Source organism: Ranitomeya variabilis, chromosome 2 (genome assembly GCF_051348905.1).
Source record: "Ranitomeya variabilis isolate aRanVar5 chromosome 2, aRanVar5.hap1, whole genome shotgun sequence".
Classification (NCBI taxonomy): Eukaryota; Metazoa; Chordata; class Amphibia; order Anura; family Dendrobatidae; genus Ranitomeya; species Ranitomeya variabilis.
Genome location: NC_135233.1, coordinates 180,104,713 through 180,121,504, shown reverse-complemented (window position 1 = coordinate 180,121,504; position 16,792 = coordinate 180,104,713). Strand labels below are relative to the sequence as shown.

The window sequence follows — 16,792 nt, the reverse complement described above, 5'->3', positions numbered from 1 at the left end:
CCTTGGGAAAATAAAAAATTGGGGGCGAAAAGATAATTTTTGTGAAAAAAAATGATTTTTTATTTTTACGGTTCTGCATTATAATCTTCTGTGAAGCACTTGGTAGGTCAAAGTGCTCACCACACCTCTAGATAAGTTCCTTAGGGGGTCTGCTTTCCAAAATGGTGTCACTTGTGGGGGATTTCAATGTTTAGGCACATCAGTGGCTCTCCAAACGCAACATGGCGTCCCATCTCAATTCCTGTCAATTTTGCATTGAAAAGTCAAACGGCGCTCCTTCCCTTCCAAGCTCTGCCATGCTCCCAAACAGTGGTTTACCCCCACATATGGGGTATCGGCGTACTCAGGACAAATTGTACAACAATGTTTGGTGTCCATTTTCTCCTGTTACCCTTGGTAAAATAAAACAAATTGGAGCTGAAGTAAATTTTTTGTGAAAAAAAGTTAAATGTTCATTTTTATTTAAACATTCCAAAAATTCCTGTGAAACACCTGAAGGGTTAATAAACTTCTTGAATGTGGTTTTGAGCACCTTGAGGGGTGCAGTTTTTAGAATGGTGTCACACTTGGGTATTTTCTATCATATAGACCCCTCAAAATGACTTCAAATGAGATGTGGTCCCTAAAAAAAATGGTGGTGTAAAAATGAGAAATTGCTGGTCAACTTTTAACCCTTATAACTCCCTAACAAAAAAAAATTTTGGTTCCAAAATTGTGCTGATGTAAAGTAGACATGTGGGAAATGTTACTTATTAAGTATTTTGTGTGACATATCTCTGTGATTTAATTGCATAAAAATTCAAAGTTGGAAAATAGCAAAATTTTCAAATTTTTCGCCAAATTTCCATTTTTTCACAAATAAACGCAGGTAATATCAAATAAATTTTACCACTATCATGAAGTACAATATGTCACGAGAAAACAATGTCAGAATCACTGGGATCCATTGAAGCATTCCAGAGTTATAACCTCATAAAGGGACAGTGGTCAGAATTGTAAAAATTGGCCCGGTCCATAACGTGCAAACCACCCTTGGGGGTAAAGGGGTTAAAAAGATGTACCAGATGTACTGTAAGCGTCCACTTGGTGATCAACACAAATGCTGGGCCCCTCGTGTGATATCCTCAAGTTGTTCAAATGGTCTTTGTGACTGGTTGAATATGAGGAAAGTGGCTATGCCATTTGCTGTTCCCATGATTTGGAGAGAACCCAAAAATCATAGTGATGACTGCTACTTTTGTTTTGTCAAACTGAAGGGCTGAGATGATTACAAAAAATATTTTTTGTAGACCTGTGTGATTTAAGGATCTGGTCTGAAATGTAATAATTTAGTCCTGGTGTGGATCTTGGTTTAAGGGTCAAGACTGGGTTATGAATAATTAATGAGTGACTAAAATTTTGACATATCAATGGTTGATATTTTATTTTTGTCTCTAAATCTTTCCTAGTATAAAATCATGTTGTCTACAGCATATCCCTCATTTTTTATGCCAGTATAAAGATCCCATCATCCACTGATTTCAATTTTTGTGCATGAGAAAAATCACTGACATCTCAAAGAGCCCTTAATGATTCCTCTTCTACACAAACTTAAAGGGAGTCCATCATCCCCAAAATACATTTTAATAGGACTATACCTTGTTGTAGGGCACTTAGCCCCTATAAAAACCATATAAGCGCTGTACCTGTTGCTGGCATAGAGCCTGAGAAGGAACTTTAGTTTGTATGGAAAATAAGACCCTTGGTACACCCTTAGCCTCGCTAAGAGTCTGATGCACTGTTATACCTATTATGCATGTTGGGGGCCATGTCTGATTGCTGACTATGTGTGTGTGTGTGTGTGTGTGTGTGTGTGTGTGTGTGTGTGTGTGTGTGTGTGTGTGTGTCTGATTTCTGACAGTGTGTGTGTGTGTATGTGTGTCTTATTGCTGACAGTGTGTGTGTGTTTGTGTGTGTGTGTGTATGTGTGTGTGATTGCGCACTGCTTATGCCCAGCCACATGTGCACACAGTAGCCGGGAGCATTCTCCTTCCCATCTTCTTTCTGGTGATGCCGCTCACTACACTAATACACCACGAAGCGGCTTCAATATGCAAATGAGGTGGCATAACAAATTAAAAGTTATGATATAAGGCTCTGTACCAGTACCAGTAACAGGTACAGGGCTAACATGGTTTTATAGGGGCTAATTTCCCTACAACACTGTATAGCCCAATTAAAATGCATTTTCGGGGGTGCTTGACCTCCTTTAACTAGGAACAAAAATCAATAAATTTAAGTGTGCTGTTAATTGGTATAATGCATTCACTGAAATACTGTTACAGATACTCCCAAATAAACAAACATTATGCACTATCATCAAGTCTCTGTTCTGGGATTATATATACTGTATATATATATATATATATATATATATATATATATATATATATATATATATATATATATATATATATATATATATTATTGTTCATTGTTGACTTAGCAATCATGAACAAATTGTCAGACCTGTCTACAATCTTTACTTCTTACAATTATTTTGACATATTTTGCCTCTATTTAAAAAGCAAAGCTATAATATTATAAAAATGTGACTAACGCATCTAAGGATACATGCTTATAAACTATGTGCAAATGTTATTAAGGGCACTACTTGCATTATATGAGCACAGTCTGTATATAGAACCTTAATCCCTCCGCGTTTATTATTGATGTAGAAAACTTGCGTTCAACAAATTTATCTTAGAACTTTAAAATATCAAAAAACCGCTTAAAAATAAGTACATTGTTACTTCTTACCTTTGAAAATAGTGTCCGCAAAACATGAAGAGCAGCTTACTTCCAACAGTATCAAAGGACTGATTATACAGTAAAGCCACAAAAGGAATTAGGAAGGAAGGTAGCTCCTGGATCAACCAGCCCCACTTTGCTGGAATACCAGTTTGGGTATGCATTTTTTCAATATGCTTCCCATAAAGTGCAGGCTCTCTCAGTTGACTCAAAAAAAATAAGAGTCCTACAATGAGTAATAATATACTCATGTAAAAGTCTAAATCTTGGGTACAGTACATTCTTCAGTTCAACGTTGACTCAGGATCACAAGCTGTGTAGCACGTCTCAGAAACACGGGAGTGTTGTTATATCCACCTCCTCAATCACTATGAATACTTGTAGAAACACCACTACTGAGCTGCTCAAGTTTCCTTCCTGGGAAAAAATGCACAAAGAGAGAGTGGAAGCAGAATAAACAAACTTTTACAACTGATTATCAACACTACATACCACATGCACACCATACAATTAATGGTAGAAAATTTACTCTTGTTTCAACTTAAAAGTACATTTTTTGGTGGGTGAGTAAGGGGGCTGCATTCATTCATGCATGGTAACAAGCTTACTTAGTATATACATATGTAATATATTGCCCTTTCCAATATTAAATAAAAGAATAAATCATATATATCTTCCAGAAGTAGTACATTGTACATACTGTATAGTACATTAGTTAAAATCAGTACTTTGCATTTCTGGTCACTTTAATGTAAATTCACTGCATAGCATAACCTTTTGTGAAATTATGTTAGTGGCATAAAGCAGAGCCTTAAAGGGGTTGTCCTTATGTTTGCCCCAGTAAAATACTCACCTCCAGTGCCAGCGTCGTTCCAGCGGTGTTGGCACTGTCTTTCATGGGGCTCGCGTAATATTGAGCCTGGGGCAAATCAACGTCTGCTTCACTCTCCCCACCTTCGCTCACTTCCTGTAAATATGTCATTTGTCCAAAAGTGAGGAGAGTGAAGGGGCCACTGATGGGCTGCAGGGTTTGTGTGATGTAACAATGTTATGCGAGCCTCAGTAGAGACATTGCCAATATGGCTGAAATGGCGCCGACACTGGAGGTGTGTATAGGTGTTTGCTATATAATTGGGAAACTGGGAGAGAAGAATAAGCCAATTCTCGACTCCTCTGGCAGCACCTTTAAGTACACATTCTACCTGCTTCTTTTTCCTGTATTTCCACCCCCCCCTTTCTTTGATTGACAGCTCTGGCTTGATAGAGCCAGAGAAGGGAGGAGATATAGGGAAAGCAAGCAGATGGGAAGGTGTATGTAAATGATTGGCCGTGCCGTGAGGCACTGAGTGGCAGGACTTAGTTTGAATAGTCATTCTGTGTTGACAGAGTCCCTTTAAGGGGAACCTGTCCAGCTGAAAATGCTATGTTGGCAGGTGGCTTGTTATAGAGCAAGAGGAGCTGCAAAAAGTGTTGTGCTAAGATGCACATCTAGCTGAAATTGCTGCTGGTGTCAGCGCTCCCCCCCTTCTTCATGGGCATGGTTATGGTCACACTCTCTGTGACCGTGTTCATTATGCCCCTGCTTGGCAGTTGTTATGGATGCCAAACCAGTAATTGCGTATTCGGAGATGTACCTGAAGCTCATGGGCAGAAACAAAAAATATGTGACAGGCCCCCTGTTTACCCACTTTTATGCTATGTTAGGTGAATATGCTAATTAACTGACCCATCCAAAGCCTAGGAGATATGGCCAGATACACCTAAATGCCTCTATACATATTAGACTAATGTTGGCCATACCTACCATTATAGACAGATTCAGCTGATAGTCTTATGTCTATGAGCTCGCCGACCAACTGATGATTGGGAGAAATGTCGATTTCACATATCCGATTTTGGATTGTTGATAGTATTGTTTTGCGTGAGATAAGCCGGCAGCCAACAAATCAGCCAGTGACTTTCTCATAGAGAACACCGGAGCACTTGGTCAAACAAGCGCACCTGTGTATGGTAGAACTGGCTGAGATGGCTTAAAGTATTAAGTCGAGGCAATAGCATTGGTACCAGGGGGGCAGAGGGTGAGAGCGCCCCGGGCCCGGAGCTCTGAGGCAGCCCACCCGGTGCCAACAGTGGGCCCCCCGCCTGTCATCGCAAGGTGAGCTGTATTGGCATCTAGCTGATACAGCTCACCGCATTGATGAGGGAAGGAGCATTATGCTCCTTCTCCCATCATCCCCCTGTCAGCGTCTGGCGACACTGACACTCACAGTGGGCCCGATGACGTCACTGCCCGCTGTCAAGAGATGAGTGGGTGCGGGAGCTCAGACAACCGCTTGATCAAGGAGGAAGAGAGGTGAGTATTTATTGTGTTTATTTATGGGGGCTGCCTATGGGGGTGTTGCCTTATACTACAGGGTCTGCCTATAGGGGTACTGTCTTATACTTACAGGGTCTGCCTATAGGGGTACTGTCTTATACTACAGGGTCTGCTTATGGTGGTGCTGCCTTATAATACAGGGTCTGCCCATAGGGGTACTGTCTTATACTTACAGGGTCTGCCTATCGGGGTACTGTCTTATACTATAGGGTCTGCCTATAGGGGCACTGTCTTATACTACAGGGTCTGCCTATGGGGGTGCTACCTTATACTACACGGTCTGCCTATGGGGTGCTGCCTTATACTTACAGGGTCTGCCTATGGGGGTACTGTCTTATACTACAGGGTCTGCCTATAGGGGTGCTGCCATATACTACAGGGTCTGCCTATGGGAGTGCTGCCTTATACTACAGGGTCTGCCTATAGGGGTACTGTCTTATACTATAGGGTCTGCCTATAGGGGCACTGTCTTATACTACAGGGTCTGCCTATGGGGGTGCTACCTTATACTACACGGTCTGCCTATGGGGTGCTGCCTTATACTTACAGGGTCTGCCTATGGGGGTACTGTCTTATACTACAGGGTCTGCCTATAGGGGTACTGTCTTATACTACAGGGTCTGCCTATAGGGGTGCTGCCATATACTACAGGGTCTGCCTATGGGAGTGCTGCCTTATACTACAGGGTCTGCCTATGGGTTGCTGCCTTATACTTATAGGGTCTGCCTATAGGGGTACTGCCTTATTCTACAGAGTCTGCCTATGGGGGTATTGTCTTATACTACAGGGTCTGCCTATAGGGGTACTGTCTTATACTACAGGGTCTGCCTATAGGGGTACTGTCTTATACTTCAGGGTCTGCCTATAGGGGTACTGTCATATACTACAGGGTCTGCCTTTTGAGGTACTGTCTTATACTTCAGGGTCTGCTTATGGGGTGCTGCCTTATTCTATAGGGTCTGCCTATGGGGTGCTGTCTTATACTTTCAGGGTCTGCTTATAGGGGTACTGCCTTATACTACAGGGTCTGCCTATAGGGGTACTGTCTTATACTACAGGTTCTGCCTATGGGGGTGCTGCTTATACTGCAGGGTCTTCCTATAGGGCAATGAGTGCGCCAACACATCCGTTACATAGCGTTAGTGCCGCTATGCAATGGATGCTGTCAGCGCATTGCCATTGATCCAATGTGAACCCTGTCTAACTGTGCTGTGATCTCTTATATGTTGTGCAGGGCTGGTATCTACCACTGACCATATGGCGGTAATATCAATGTTGCTCTTTATATAGAGATTATCTTCAGTAACAGCTCGGTCATCTGCTGAGGTTCTCCTCTACTATAAGGGTGCGTCACCGAGTTGTAATCAAGGTTACCTGGTTAGGGGCCCACTCAGAAGCTTCGCCCCCCCCTGAACCAAAACCCTAGCTACGCCTCTGAATCGAGGCTTCTGTCAGAATCTCCGAAACACTGTGTTGCGACAGGGACCTGTTGAAGCCATTAACTTGAATGATCCAACTGACTCACTGTGTAAACTGTTTGGGCTCCATCTTGACAGTGCTTGTCTTTTTCAGACATACACAAAATCTTGTTTTGCCAAACCTAACCTAAACTGAAGTCAGAAAGCGTGATCTGAATAGGTTATATACAAATAGAGCAACTTCACATATACAGTATACAGTATATATATATATAGATAAAATGAGACACCACAGAAACAAATATAAACCAGGGAACATCTATATGACAAAGTTTAAGCTATTGTACAAGCCTTGCTACACTATAATGTATATGTCAGATAGGAGTATAAGGGGGTAAGATATGGGTAACAAAAAGTATAAAATAATGGTGTAGGAAGTAAGGCAATTGATAATGCATTATCTAAGTTATCTAGGCCCCTTATATAAGATCAAATATATATTAAATCAAAATTTTAATTAGATAGTAAATACACACATGTCTCCGAGATAGCAGCAAGGTGTTAAGAGAGTCCCTCCGCACCCAATGTATGTTTCACAAGGAATGATTCATAAAGGTCTAGGACTCTTTAAGGAGTTGTCCGGTGTAACAGGCCACAGTATACCCTGAGTCCAGACTATACCTGGGTATACTATGCCCCCCCCATGCCCTTGATATCAAAAACATTGAGTGATATGCACAAAAAAAATGTTTTCAACATTTTATTGGGGGTTCAGGTTTGTCAGGTAAGTCATGTGAGAAGATAAATAACTTAAATCTTAAAGTTCCAAACACATAGACTTTTATTACTTGAACCAGAAAGACTTCAGTCAGTAAAAATATTAGACTTCCACAAAGATATCATGGGGTAAAGAATCCTACCGCACTTCTCAGTAGTTGCTTATTAAAAGCAGCTGTGTGTCTGAGTATAACAGAATGAGATCTGCACACTTTTCAACCAGAGACATTGTAAAGTGATAAGATCAACCAGTCAAGTGATAATATCAAATAACAATTGCATTCTAAAAAAGCACATATCTTAAAGGGAACCTGTCACCCCCAAAATCGAAGGTGAGCTAAGCCCACCAGCATCAGGGGCTTATCTACAGCATTCTGTAATGCTGTAGATAAGCCCCCCGATGTATCCTGAAAGATGAGGAAAAGAGGTTAGATTATACTCACCCAGGGGAGGTCCCGGTCAGGTTCTCGTCCGATGGGTGTCGCAGTCCGGTCCGGGGCCTCCCATCTTCTTACGATGACGTCCTCTTCCTGTATTCATGCTGTGGCTCCGGCACAGGCGTACTTTGTCTGCCCTGTTGAGGGCAGAGCAAAGTACCGCAGTGCGCAGGTGCCGAGAAACGTCAGAGAGGCCCGGCGCCTGCTCACTGCAGTACTTTGTTCTGCCCTCAACAGGGCACACGAAGTACACCTGCGCAGGAACCGCAGCGTGAATACAAGAGGACATCATCGTAAGAAGGTGGGAGGCCCCGGACCAGACAGCGATGCCCACCGGACCGGGACCGCCCCTGGGTAAGTATAATCTAACCTCTTTTTCTCATCTTTCAGGGTACATCGGGGGCTTATCTGCAGCATTACAGAATGCTGTACATAAGCCCCTGATGCCGGTGGTCGCAGCTCACCAATTTTGGGGGTGACAGGTTCCCTTTAATGAACAACAGTGTAATCTCAGATATAATGACTGATATCTGCTATCATTCACATGGTATTGTAAGATCAATCTTCATCATGTGATTAATAAAACAAGTTCCTTCCCAATACGTTTGCGTCAGTTTTAATGTATTAAAAAATCACCTCTAAAATCCATCGAATTTACAAGGGCTCATAAAATAGAGGGGTATATTGTAACCTGGAGGGGTATAGGTTGGCCTAGGCTATTTTACATCTCCGGACATAAAGTTGTAGCATGCATAGTACATACGGGGAAAATCATGATATATTGCACCTTAGTATATACATACAACTAGTATACTACCCCATATATGTATGCTACGGACTAAATAGGGACAACTGCAATAAACAGATATCCTAATCACCACAAAACGCAGCTATATCCCATAAAATATCACTTTTATTAACATCCACTAAAATCAATACAAATACATAGGCACAAAGGACAAAGGTAGGGATGGTGGAACACTGATCAGCAGTACACTGTACAAACAAAGGGGCCTAGGGTACCACCCATAGCTAACACACACTGTATTGAATTACACTCGGATAACAGCCCATATGAATAAATAGATTGCCATAATTAATAATAGTAAAGCAGGCCCGATATCCAACACCTCAATAGGTGTAAACAAAGATGTCATACCTGACGTGTGCAGCAAATGGGGGACCCAGGGCCCACCCCGACGCGCGTTTCGGAGCGACAACGCAGCTCCTTCCTCAGGGGGGGTGGTATTGTAAGATCAATCTTCATCATGTGATTAATAAAACAAGTTCCTTCCCAATACGTTTGCGTCAGTTTTAATGTATTAAAAAATCACCTCTAAAATCCATCGAATTTACAAGGGCTCATAAAATAGAGGGGTATATTGTAACCTGGAGGGGTATAGGTTGGCCTAGGCTATTTTACATCTCCGGGTATAGTTTTTCCCAGGATAGTTTATCTCCTGGGTTATACTCTGGCCTGGGCCAAACCATACCCGGGTTAATTCTGGACAGGCGTTAATTTGGCCTGTTACACCTGTCTAAAACTATCTTTAGAGCGGTCGCACTGCTTGCGATGTTAGGATTCACAAGTCTGCAGTCACATGAAGTGACTGCAGACTTGTAGTTTAAGACTGGACAACCCCTTTAATAAAAGGGAGCATATTAGCTGATTTATGCTGCCCAAACCTTTAGAGGTCAGCTCTGTATTCTAAATTTCTACATTTTACTGTGAAACATTGTTGCAATTTCAGAGAAAAACCAAGTTGAAAATGTGGCCAGGAATAAAGTGACTAGCCCAATAGGCGAGCTTCTGCTCCCTCCTGTGACAAATCTCTTTATATAGACACATATGGACAGACCTGTCAACATTACCAAGTGAGCAGGAAGGAGCCAGTGGGAACCTGGCTCTTGGATAAGTCACCTCACTCCTGGGTGCCCTCTCAAGTATGTTTTTCTCTGAAATGCCGGTGTTTCCGAGTAAATCATAGATATTTAGAATGCAGGAGCCAGTCTCTGATTCATGGTGCCTTTAGTTTATGCTGCGTTAATCAGCTGATAGGTTCCTTTAAACATTACAATATCATAAACATATTTTAAGCCAGTATGAATTAACTATAGAGTGAGATTAGAAGTCTTTTTTTCCCTTGAAATGTTCCTTTCCTTTAGGTCTACCAGAAAACATTGGTTGGCAAAATATTCAGATTATTTTGTAATCATGTTAACAAATAGTTATTCAGAGAACATCCAAGATTTATTTATTTTTTTTCCATCCTATGTTTCTCTCCAAACCTCAGTGGAAATGTAAATAACAGGAAATGCTACAGAATTTCTTTCATTCATGAAAAATACAGAATTTAACTGTTCATGAGAGAGTGGAGCCTAATAATGTTATAAAAGAAGACTACCTTTTAGACTAAAATTGGAAATGCCATGTCAAATATTTAGAATGCTATTGGCTTTAACTACATACAGGGCTGCCATCAGGGCATTTCTACCATTAACCCCTTTACCCCCAAGGGTGGTTTGCACGTTAATGACCGGGCCAATTTTTATAATTCTGACCACTGTCCCTTTATGAGGTTATAACTCTGGAACGCTTCAATGGATCCTGGTGATTCTGACACTGTTTTCTCGTGAGATATTGTACTTCATGTTAGTGGTAAAATTTATTTGATATAACTTGCGTTTATTTGTGAAAAAATGGAAATTTGGCGAAAATTTTGAACATTTTGCAATTTTCCAACTTTGAATTTTTATGCCCTTAAATCACAGAGATATGTCACGCAAAATACTTAATAAGTAACATTTCCCACATGTCTACTTTACATCAGCACAATTTTGGAACCAAAATTTTTTTTGTTAGGGAGTTATAAGGGTTAAAAGTTGACCAACAATTTTTCATTTTTACAACACCATTTTTTTTTTAGGGACCATATCTCATTTGAAGTCATTTTGAGGGGTCTATATGATGGAAAATACCCAAGTGTGACACCATTCTAAAAACTGCACCACTCAAAGTGCTCAAAACCACATTCAAGAAGTTTATTAACCCTTCAGGTGTTTCACAGGAATTTTTGGAATGTTTAAATAAAAATGAACATTTAACTTTTTTTCACACAAAATTTATTTCAGCTCCAATTTGTTTTATTTTACCAAGGGTTTATAATGCAGAGCCGTAAAAATAAAAAATCATATTTTTTCACAAAAATGATCTTTTCGCCCCCAATTTTTTATGTTCCCAAGGGTAAGAGAAGAAATTTGACCACAAAAGTTGTTGTGCAATTTGTCCTGAGTACGACGATACCCCATATGTGGGAGTAAACCACTGTTTGGGCGCATAGCAGAGCTCGGAAGGGAAGGAGCGCCATTTTACTTTTCAATGCAAAATTGACTGGAATTAAGATGGGACACCATGTTGCATTTGGAGAGCCCCTGATGTGCCTAAACATTGAAACCCCCCCACAAGTGACACCATTTTGGAAAGTAGACCCCTTAAGGAACTTATCTAGATGTGTGGTGAGCACTTTGACCCAACAAGTGCTTCACAGAAGTTTATAATGCAGAGCCGTAAAATTAAAAAATCATATTTTTTCACAAAAATGATCTTTTTGCCCCCAATTTTTTATTTTCCCAAGGGTAAGAGAAGAAATTGGACCCTAAAAGTTGTTGTGCAATTTGTCCTGAATACGCTCATACCCCATATGTGGGGGTAAACGACTGTTTGGGCGCATGGCAGAGCTCGGAAGGGAAGGAGCGCCGTTTGACTTTTCAATGCAAAATTAACTGGAATTGAGATGGGACACCATGTCATGTTTGGAGAGCCCCTGATGTGCCTAAACATTAAACCCCCCCACAAGTGACACCATTTTGGAAAGTAGATCCCCTAAGGAACTTATCTAGATGTGTTTTGAGAGCTTTGAACCCCAAAGTGTTTCACTACAGTTTATAACGCAGAGCCGTGAAAATAAAAATTCTTTTTTTTTTCACAAAAATGATTTTTAGCCCCCAGTTTTGTATTTTCACAAGGGTAACAGGATAAATTGGACTGTAAAAGTTGTTGACAATTTGTCCTGAGTACGCTGATACCCCATATGTGGGGGAGAACCACTGTTTGGGTGCATGGCAGAGCTCGGAAGGGAAGGAGCGCCATTTGGAATGCAGACTTAGATGGATTGGTCTGCAGGCATCACGTTGAATTTGCAGAGCCCCTGATGTACCCAAACAGTACAAACCCCCCACAAGTGACCCCATATTGGAAACTAGACCTCCCAAGGAACTTATCTAGATGTGTTGTGAGAACTTTGAACCCCCAACTGTTTCACTACAGTTTATAACGCAGAGCCGTGAAAATAAAAATTCTTTTGTTTTTCAGAAAAATGATTTTTTTAGCCCCCAGTTTTGTATTTTCCCAAGGGTAACAAGAGAAATTGGACCCCAAAAGTTGTTGTCCAATTTGTCCTGAGTACGCTGATACCCCATATGTGAGGGGGAACCACTGTTTGGGCGCATGGCAGAGCTCGGAAGGGAAGGAGCGCCATTTGGAATGCAGACTTAGATGGATTGGTCTGCAGGTGTCACGTTGCATTTGCAGAGTCTCTCATGTACCCAAACAGTAGAAACCCCCCACAAGTGACCCCATATTGGAAACTAGACCTCCCAAGGAACTTATCTAGATGTGTTGTGAGAACTTTGAACCCCCAAGTGTTTCACTACAGTTAACAACGCAGAGCCGTGAAAATAAAAAATCCTTTTTTTTCCCACAAAAATGATTTTTAGCCCCCCAAATTTTTATTTTCCCAAGGATAACAAGAGAACTTCAACCCCAAAAGTTGTTGTCCAATTTGTCCCGAGTACGCTGATACCCCATATGTTGGGGTAAACCCCTGTTTGGCCTCACGGGAGAGCTCGGAAGGGAAGGAGCACTGTTTTACTTTTTCAACGCAGAATTTGCTGAAATTGAGATCGGACGCCATGTCACGTTCGGAGAGCCCCTGATGTGCCTGAACAGTGGAAACTCCCCAATTCTACCTGAAACCCTAATCCGAACACACCCCTAACCCTAATCCCAATGGTAACCCTAACCACACCCCTAACCCTGACACACCCCTAACTCTAATCCCAACCCTAATCCCAACCGTAAATGTAATCCAAACCCTAACCCTAACTTTAGCCCCAACCCTAACCCTAACTTTAGCCCCAACCCTAACCCTAACTTTAGCCCCAACCCTAACCCTAGCCCTAACCCTAATCCTAGCCCTAACCCTAACCCTAGCCCTAACCCTAACCCTAGCCCTAATGGGAAAATGGAAATAAATACATTTTTTTAATTTTATTATTTTTCCCTAACTAAGGGGGTGATGAAGGGGGGGTTTGATTTACTTTTATAGCGCTTTTTATAATGGATTTTTATGATTGGCAGCTGTCACACACTAAAAGACGCTTTTTATAGCAAAAATGTTTTTGCGTCTCAACATTTTGAGACCTATAATTTTTCCATATTTTGGTCCACAGAGTCATGTGAGGTCTTGTTTTTTGCGGGACGAGTTGTTGTTTTTATTGGTAACTTTTTCAGACACGTGACAGTTTTTGATCACTTTTTATTCCGATTTTTGTGAGGCAGAATGACCAAAAACCAGCTATTCATGAATTTCTTTTGGGGGAAGCGTTTATACCGTTCCACGTTTGGTAAAATTGATAAAGCAGTTTTATTCTTCAGGTCAGTAAGATTACAGCGATATCTCATTTATATCATTTTTTTATGTTTTGGCGCTTTTATACGATAAAAGCTATTTTATAGAAAAAATAATTATTTTGGCATTGCTTTATTCTGAGGACAATAACTTTTTTATTTTTTTCTTATGATGCGGTATGGCACCTCGTTTTTTGCGGGACAAGATGACGTTTTCAGCGGTACCATGGTTATTTATATCCGTCTTTTTGATCACGTGTTATTCCACTTTTTGTTCGGCGGTATGATAATAAAGCGTTTTTTGGCTCGTTTTTTTTTTTTTTTCTTACGATGTTCACTGAAGGGGTTAACTAGTGGGACAGTTTTATAGGTTGGGTCATTACGGACGCGACTATACTAAATATGTGTACTTTTATTGTTTTTTTTGTTTTTTTTAGATAAAGAAATGTATTTATGGGGATAATATATATTTTTTTCTTTATTTAGGAATTTTTTATTTTTTTTTTTTACACATGTGAAATATTTTTTTTTACTTTGTCCCAGGGGGGGACATCACAGATCGCTGATCTGACGGTTTGCACAGCACTCTGTCAGATCAGCGATCTGACATACAGCCGTGCAGGCTTACCAAAGCCTGGTCTGCACCTGGAAGTACTCCCTGCAGGACCCGGATGCAGCCCCGCGGCCATTTTGGATCTGGGGACTGCAGGGAGGAGACGCTCGGTACAAGGTGAGTACATCGCCTTGTACCGATCGTCTCAGGGAAGCACGCAGGGAGCCCCCTCCCTGCGCGATGCTTCCCTGTACCGCCGGTACACTGCGATCATGTTTGATCGCAGTGTGCCGGGGGTTAATATGCCGGGGGCGGTCCGTGCGATAGTCAGCTGACACCCGGCCGCGATCGGCCGCGCTCCCCCCGCGAGCGCGGCCGATCGCATATGACATACTATCCCGTCGGTGGTCATACGGGCCCACCTCGACGGGATAGTACGTCAGATGTCAGAAAGAGGTTAATGGCATATGGGGTCCTTCTGCTTCTACTCACCGGGCCCCAGCGGCAGGATTCTGCCGGTTCAGTAACTGAACGTGCGTCCTCGGTGGCTTCCGCACGGCAATGGTTAACAGCTGCCAGCCAATCACAGGCTGGGAGCTGACGGTGGAGCACACATCGCCGGCTGGACAGCGGTCAGGTAAGGAGAAACTTTTAAAACTTTTTTGTAAAGCCGCCCTATGGAGGCAGGATGGGAGATCATATGGGGCACAATAGAGAGACATGGGGCAGAATTTAGACATATGGGGCAGAATGAAAATGACATGGGGCAGAATTAAGTCAAATGGGGCAGTATAGTATGCATGACTGCATACTATACTGGCAGGAGATACCAAAAGCTGTGGGCGAACCAAAAGTTGAGACACGGGGTATCGCCTGGAATGAGAGCCTTGAAACTACCGATTCTGGGTTGGGAACTTGTGGACTGAGGATTGTATTTTGACCATCTTCCTGGAGTTGTTGTATGACCGTGGATGGAGGAAACAACGATAACTGCATCGTTAACCTGCCTAGGTGATAATTACAACTCCAGTCCCAACCTAAGGGTACCGTCACACAGTACCATTTTGATCGCTACGACGGTACGATTCGTGACGTTCTAGCGATATCGTTACGATATCGCAGTGTCTGACACGCAGCAGCGATCAGGGATCCTGCTGAGAATCGTACGTCGTAGCAGATCGTATGGAACTTTCTTTCGTCGCTTGATCACCCGCTGACATCGCTGGATCGTTGTGTGTGACAGCGATCCAGCGATGTGTTCGCTTGTAACCAGGGTAAACATCGGGTAACTAAGCGCAGGGCCGCGCTTAGTAACCCGATGTTTACCGTGGTTACCAGCGTAAACGTAAAAAAACCAAACAGTACATACTCACATTCCGGTGTCTGTCCTCCGGCGTCTCAGCTTCTCTGCAGTGTGAGCGCCGGCCGGAAAGCGAGCACAGCGGTGACGTCTGACGTCACCGCTGTGCTTTCCGGCTATGGCGCTTACACAGTGGAGAGAAGCAGAACGCCGGGGACAGACACCGGAATGTAAGTATGTACTGTTTGTTTTTTTTACGTTTACGCTGGTAACCAGGGTAAACATCGGGTTACTAAGCGCGGCCCTGCGCTTAGTTACCCGATGTTTACCCTGGTTACCGGGGACTTCGGCATCGCTCCAGCGCCGTGATTGCAACGTGTGACCGCAGTCTACGACGCTGGAGCGATATTCATACGATCGCTGCGACGTCACGGATCGTGCCGTCGTAGCGATTAAAATGGTACTGTGTGACGGTACCCTTAGATTAGTGGTCTGGTCATGGAGTGGTGGTATTTGTTCATTGTATGTGGTTTCATTCGGTTATTATGTGATGGTAATGTGTGGTCTGGTCATGGTGTGACGGTATTTGTCCCTTGTATATGGTATTATTCGTCATTTTAAAAAATGTATGTGACACATTCTCTTACAGAAAATAAATAAAACATACCTAAAAAGAGTATTGGATATTTTTAAGAAATGTTTAATAGGTTAGAGTAGAGTAGGGCAGTGCCAAAAGAGTCTACTTTGCTGTGGTAGCATCTTAAAAAATCTTTTGGCCAAAACAAAAGCTGATAGCTATGTATGTGATATGGTGTTCAATGGGAACTATTAATGTGTGATTGGTGAGAACATGGTGTAGAAGTGGAGTTTTACCAAGAGTGTGTGGTGGAACTCTGGAAGGTTCAAGGGTTGGAGGTGGAGCTTGGGTGGAGTCTCAAGGGAGCATGACATTTTTGCCAGTATGGGACGCTGAAATTCCTGGTGGCAGCTCTGACAACATATAAAACAAGAGATAAAATTAAAGACTCCAGTAGCGCTTCAGAAACTGTGAATCCTGCAGCAGATACAAATACAGTGCCACCCTTCTGTATTAGTAGCTATAAACAGGTATATATATAAAAATGATCCGCGCTGGGTTCTCCAGTTTTGTAGCCACTAGATAAGTATTTGCACCTTTTATATGACTTTTAAAAACTATTAAACTACTCTGCAGGACCTTGCGTAGGCAGAGAACCGAGAGCTGCACAACAGCGCATAGTCGCTACTAGCAGTGAGCGAGCATAGGGCTGTTTTGCCGCCGGCCGGGGCACTGCCTGGAGCCCGCTCAAGTGAAAGCAAAAGAGAAAAAAGAAAAAAAACTCCACCGAAGCCGCATTTTTCCACATTTGGACTTTTACAAAGACCGATTAAAGGGAACTGTGGACATTATCGACTGTACCGCACCAGGTAAA

The 16,792-nt window shown here is 42.3% G+C and overlaps 1 protein-coding gene across 4 annotated transcripts in view; it reads right to left on the bottom strand.

The window, feature by feature from the left end:
* The window catches only part of SRD5A2 (steroid 5 alpha-reductase 2), a 107,310-nt gene that overhangs the window by 56,201 nt on the left and 34,317 nt on the right, over positions 1–16,792 (bottom strand). For 3 of the 4 annotated variants that reach the window (XM_077283242.1, XM_077283245.1, XM_077283246.1), the window contains one exon: positions 2,800–3,207. In XM_077283242.1, the coding sequence (XP_077139357.1) occupies positions 2,800–3,071 (272 nt within the window). In that variant the 5' untranslated portion in view covers positions 3,072–3,207. Of the gene's footprint in view, positions 1–2,799; positions 3,208–3,643; positions 3,797–16,792 lie in introns of those variants that run through there. The other variant, XM_077283244.1, reaches the window with a different exon arrangement.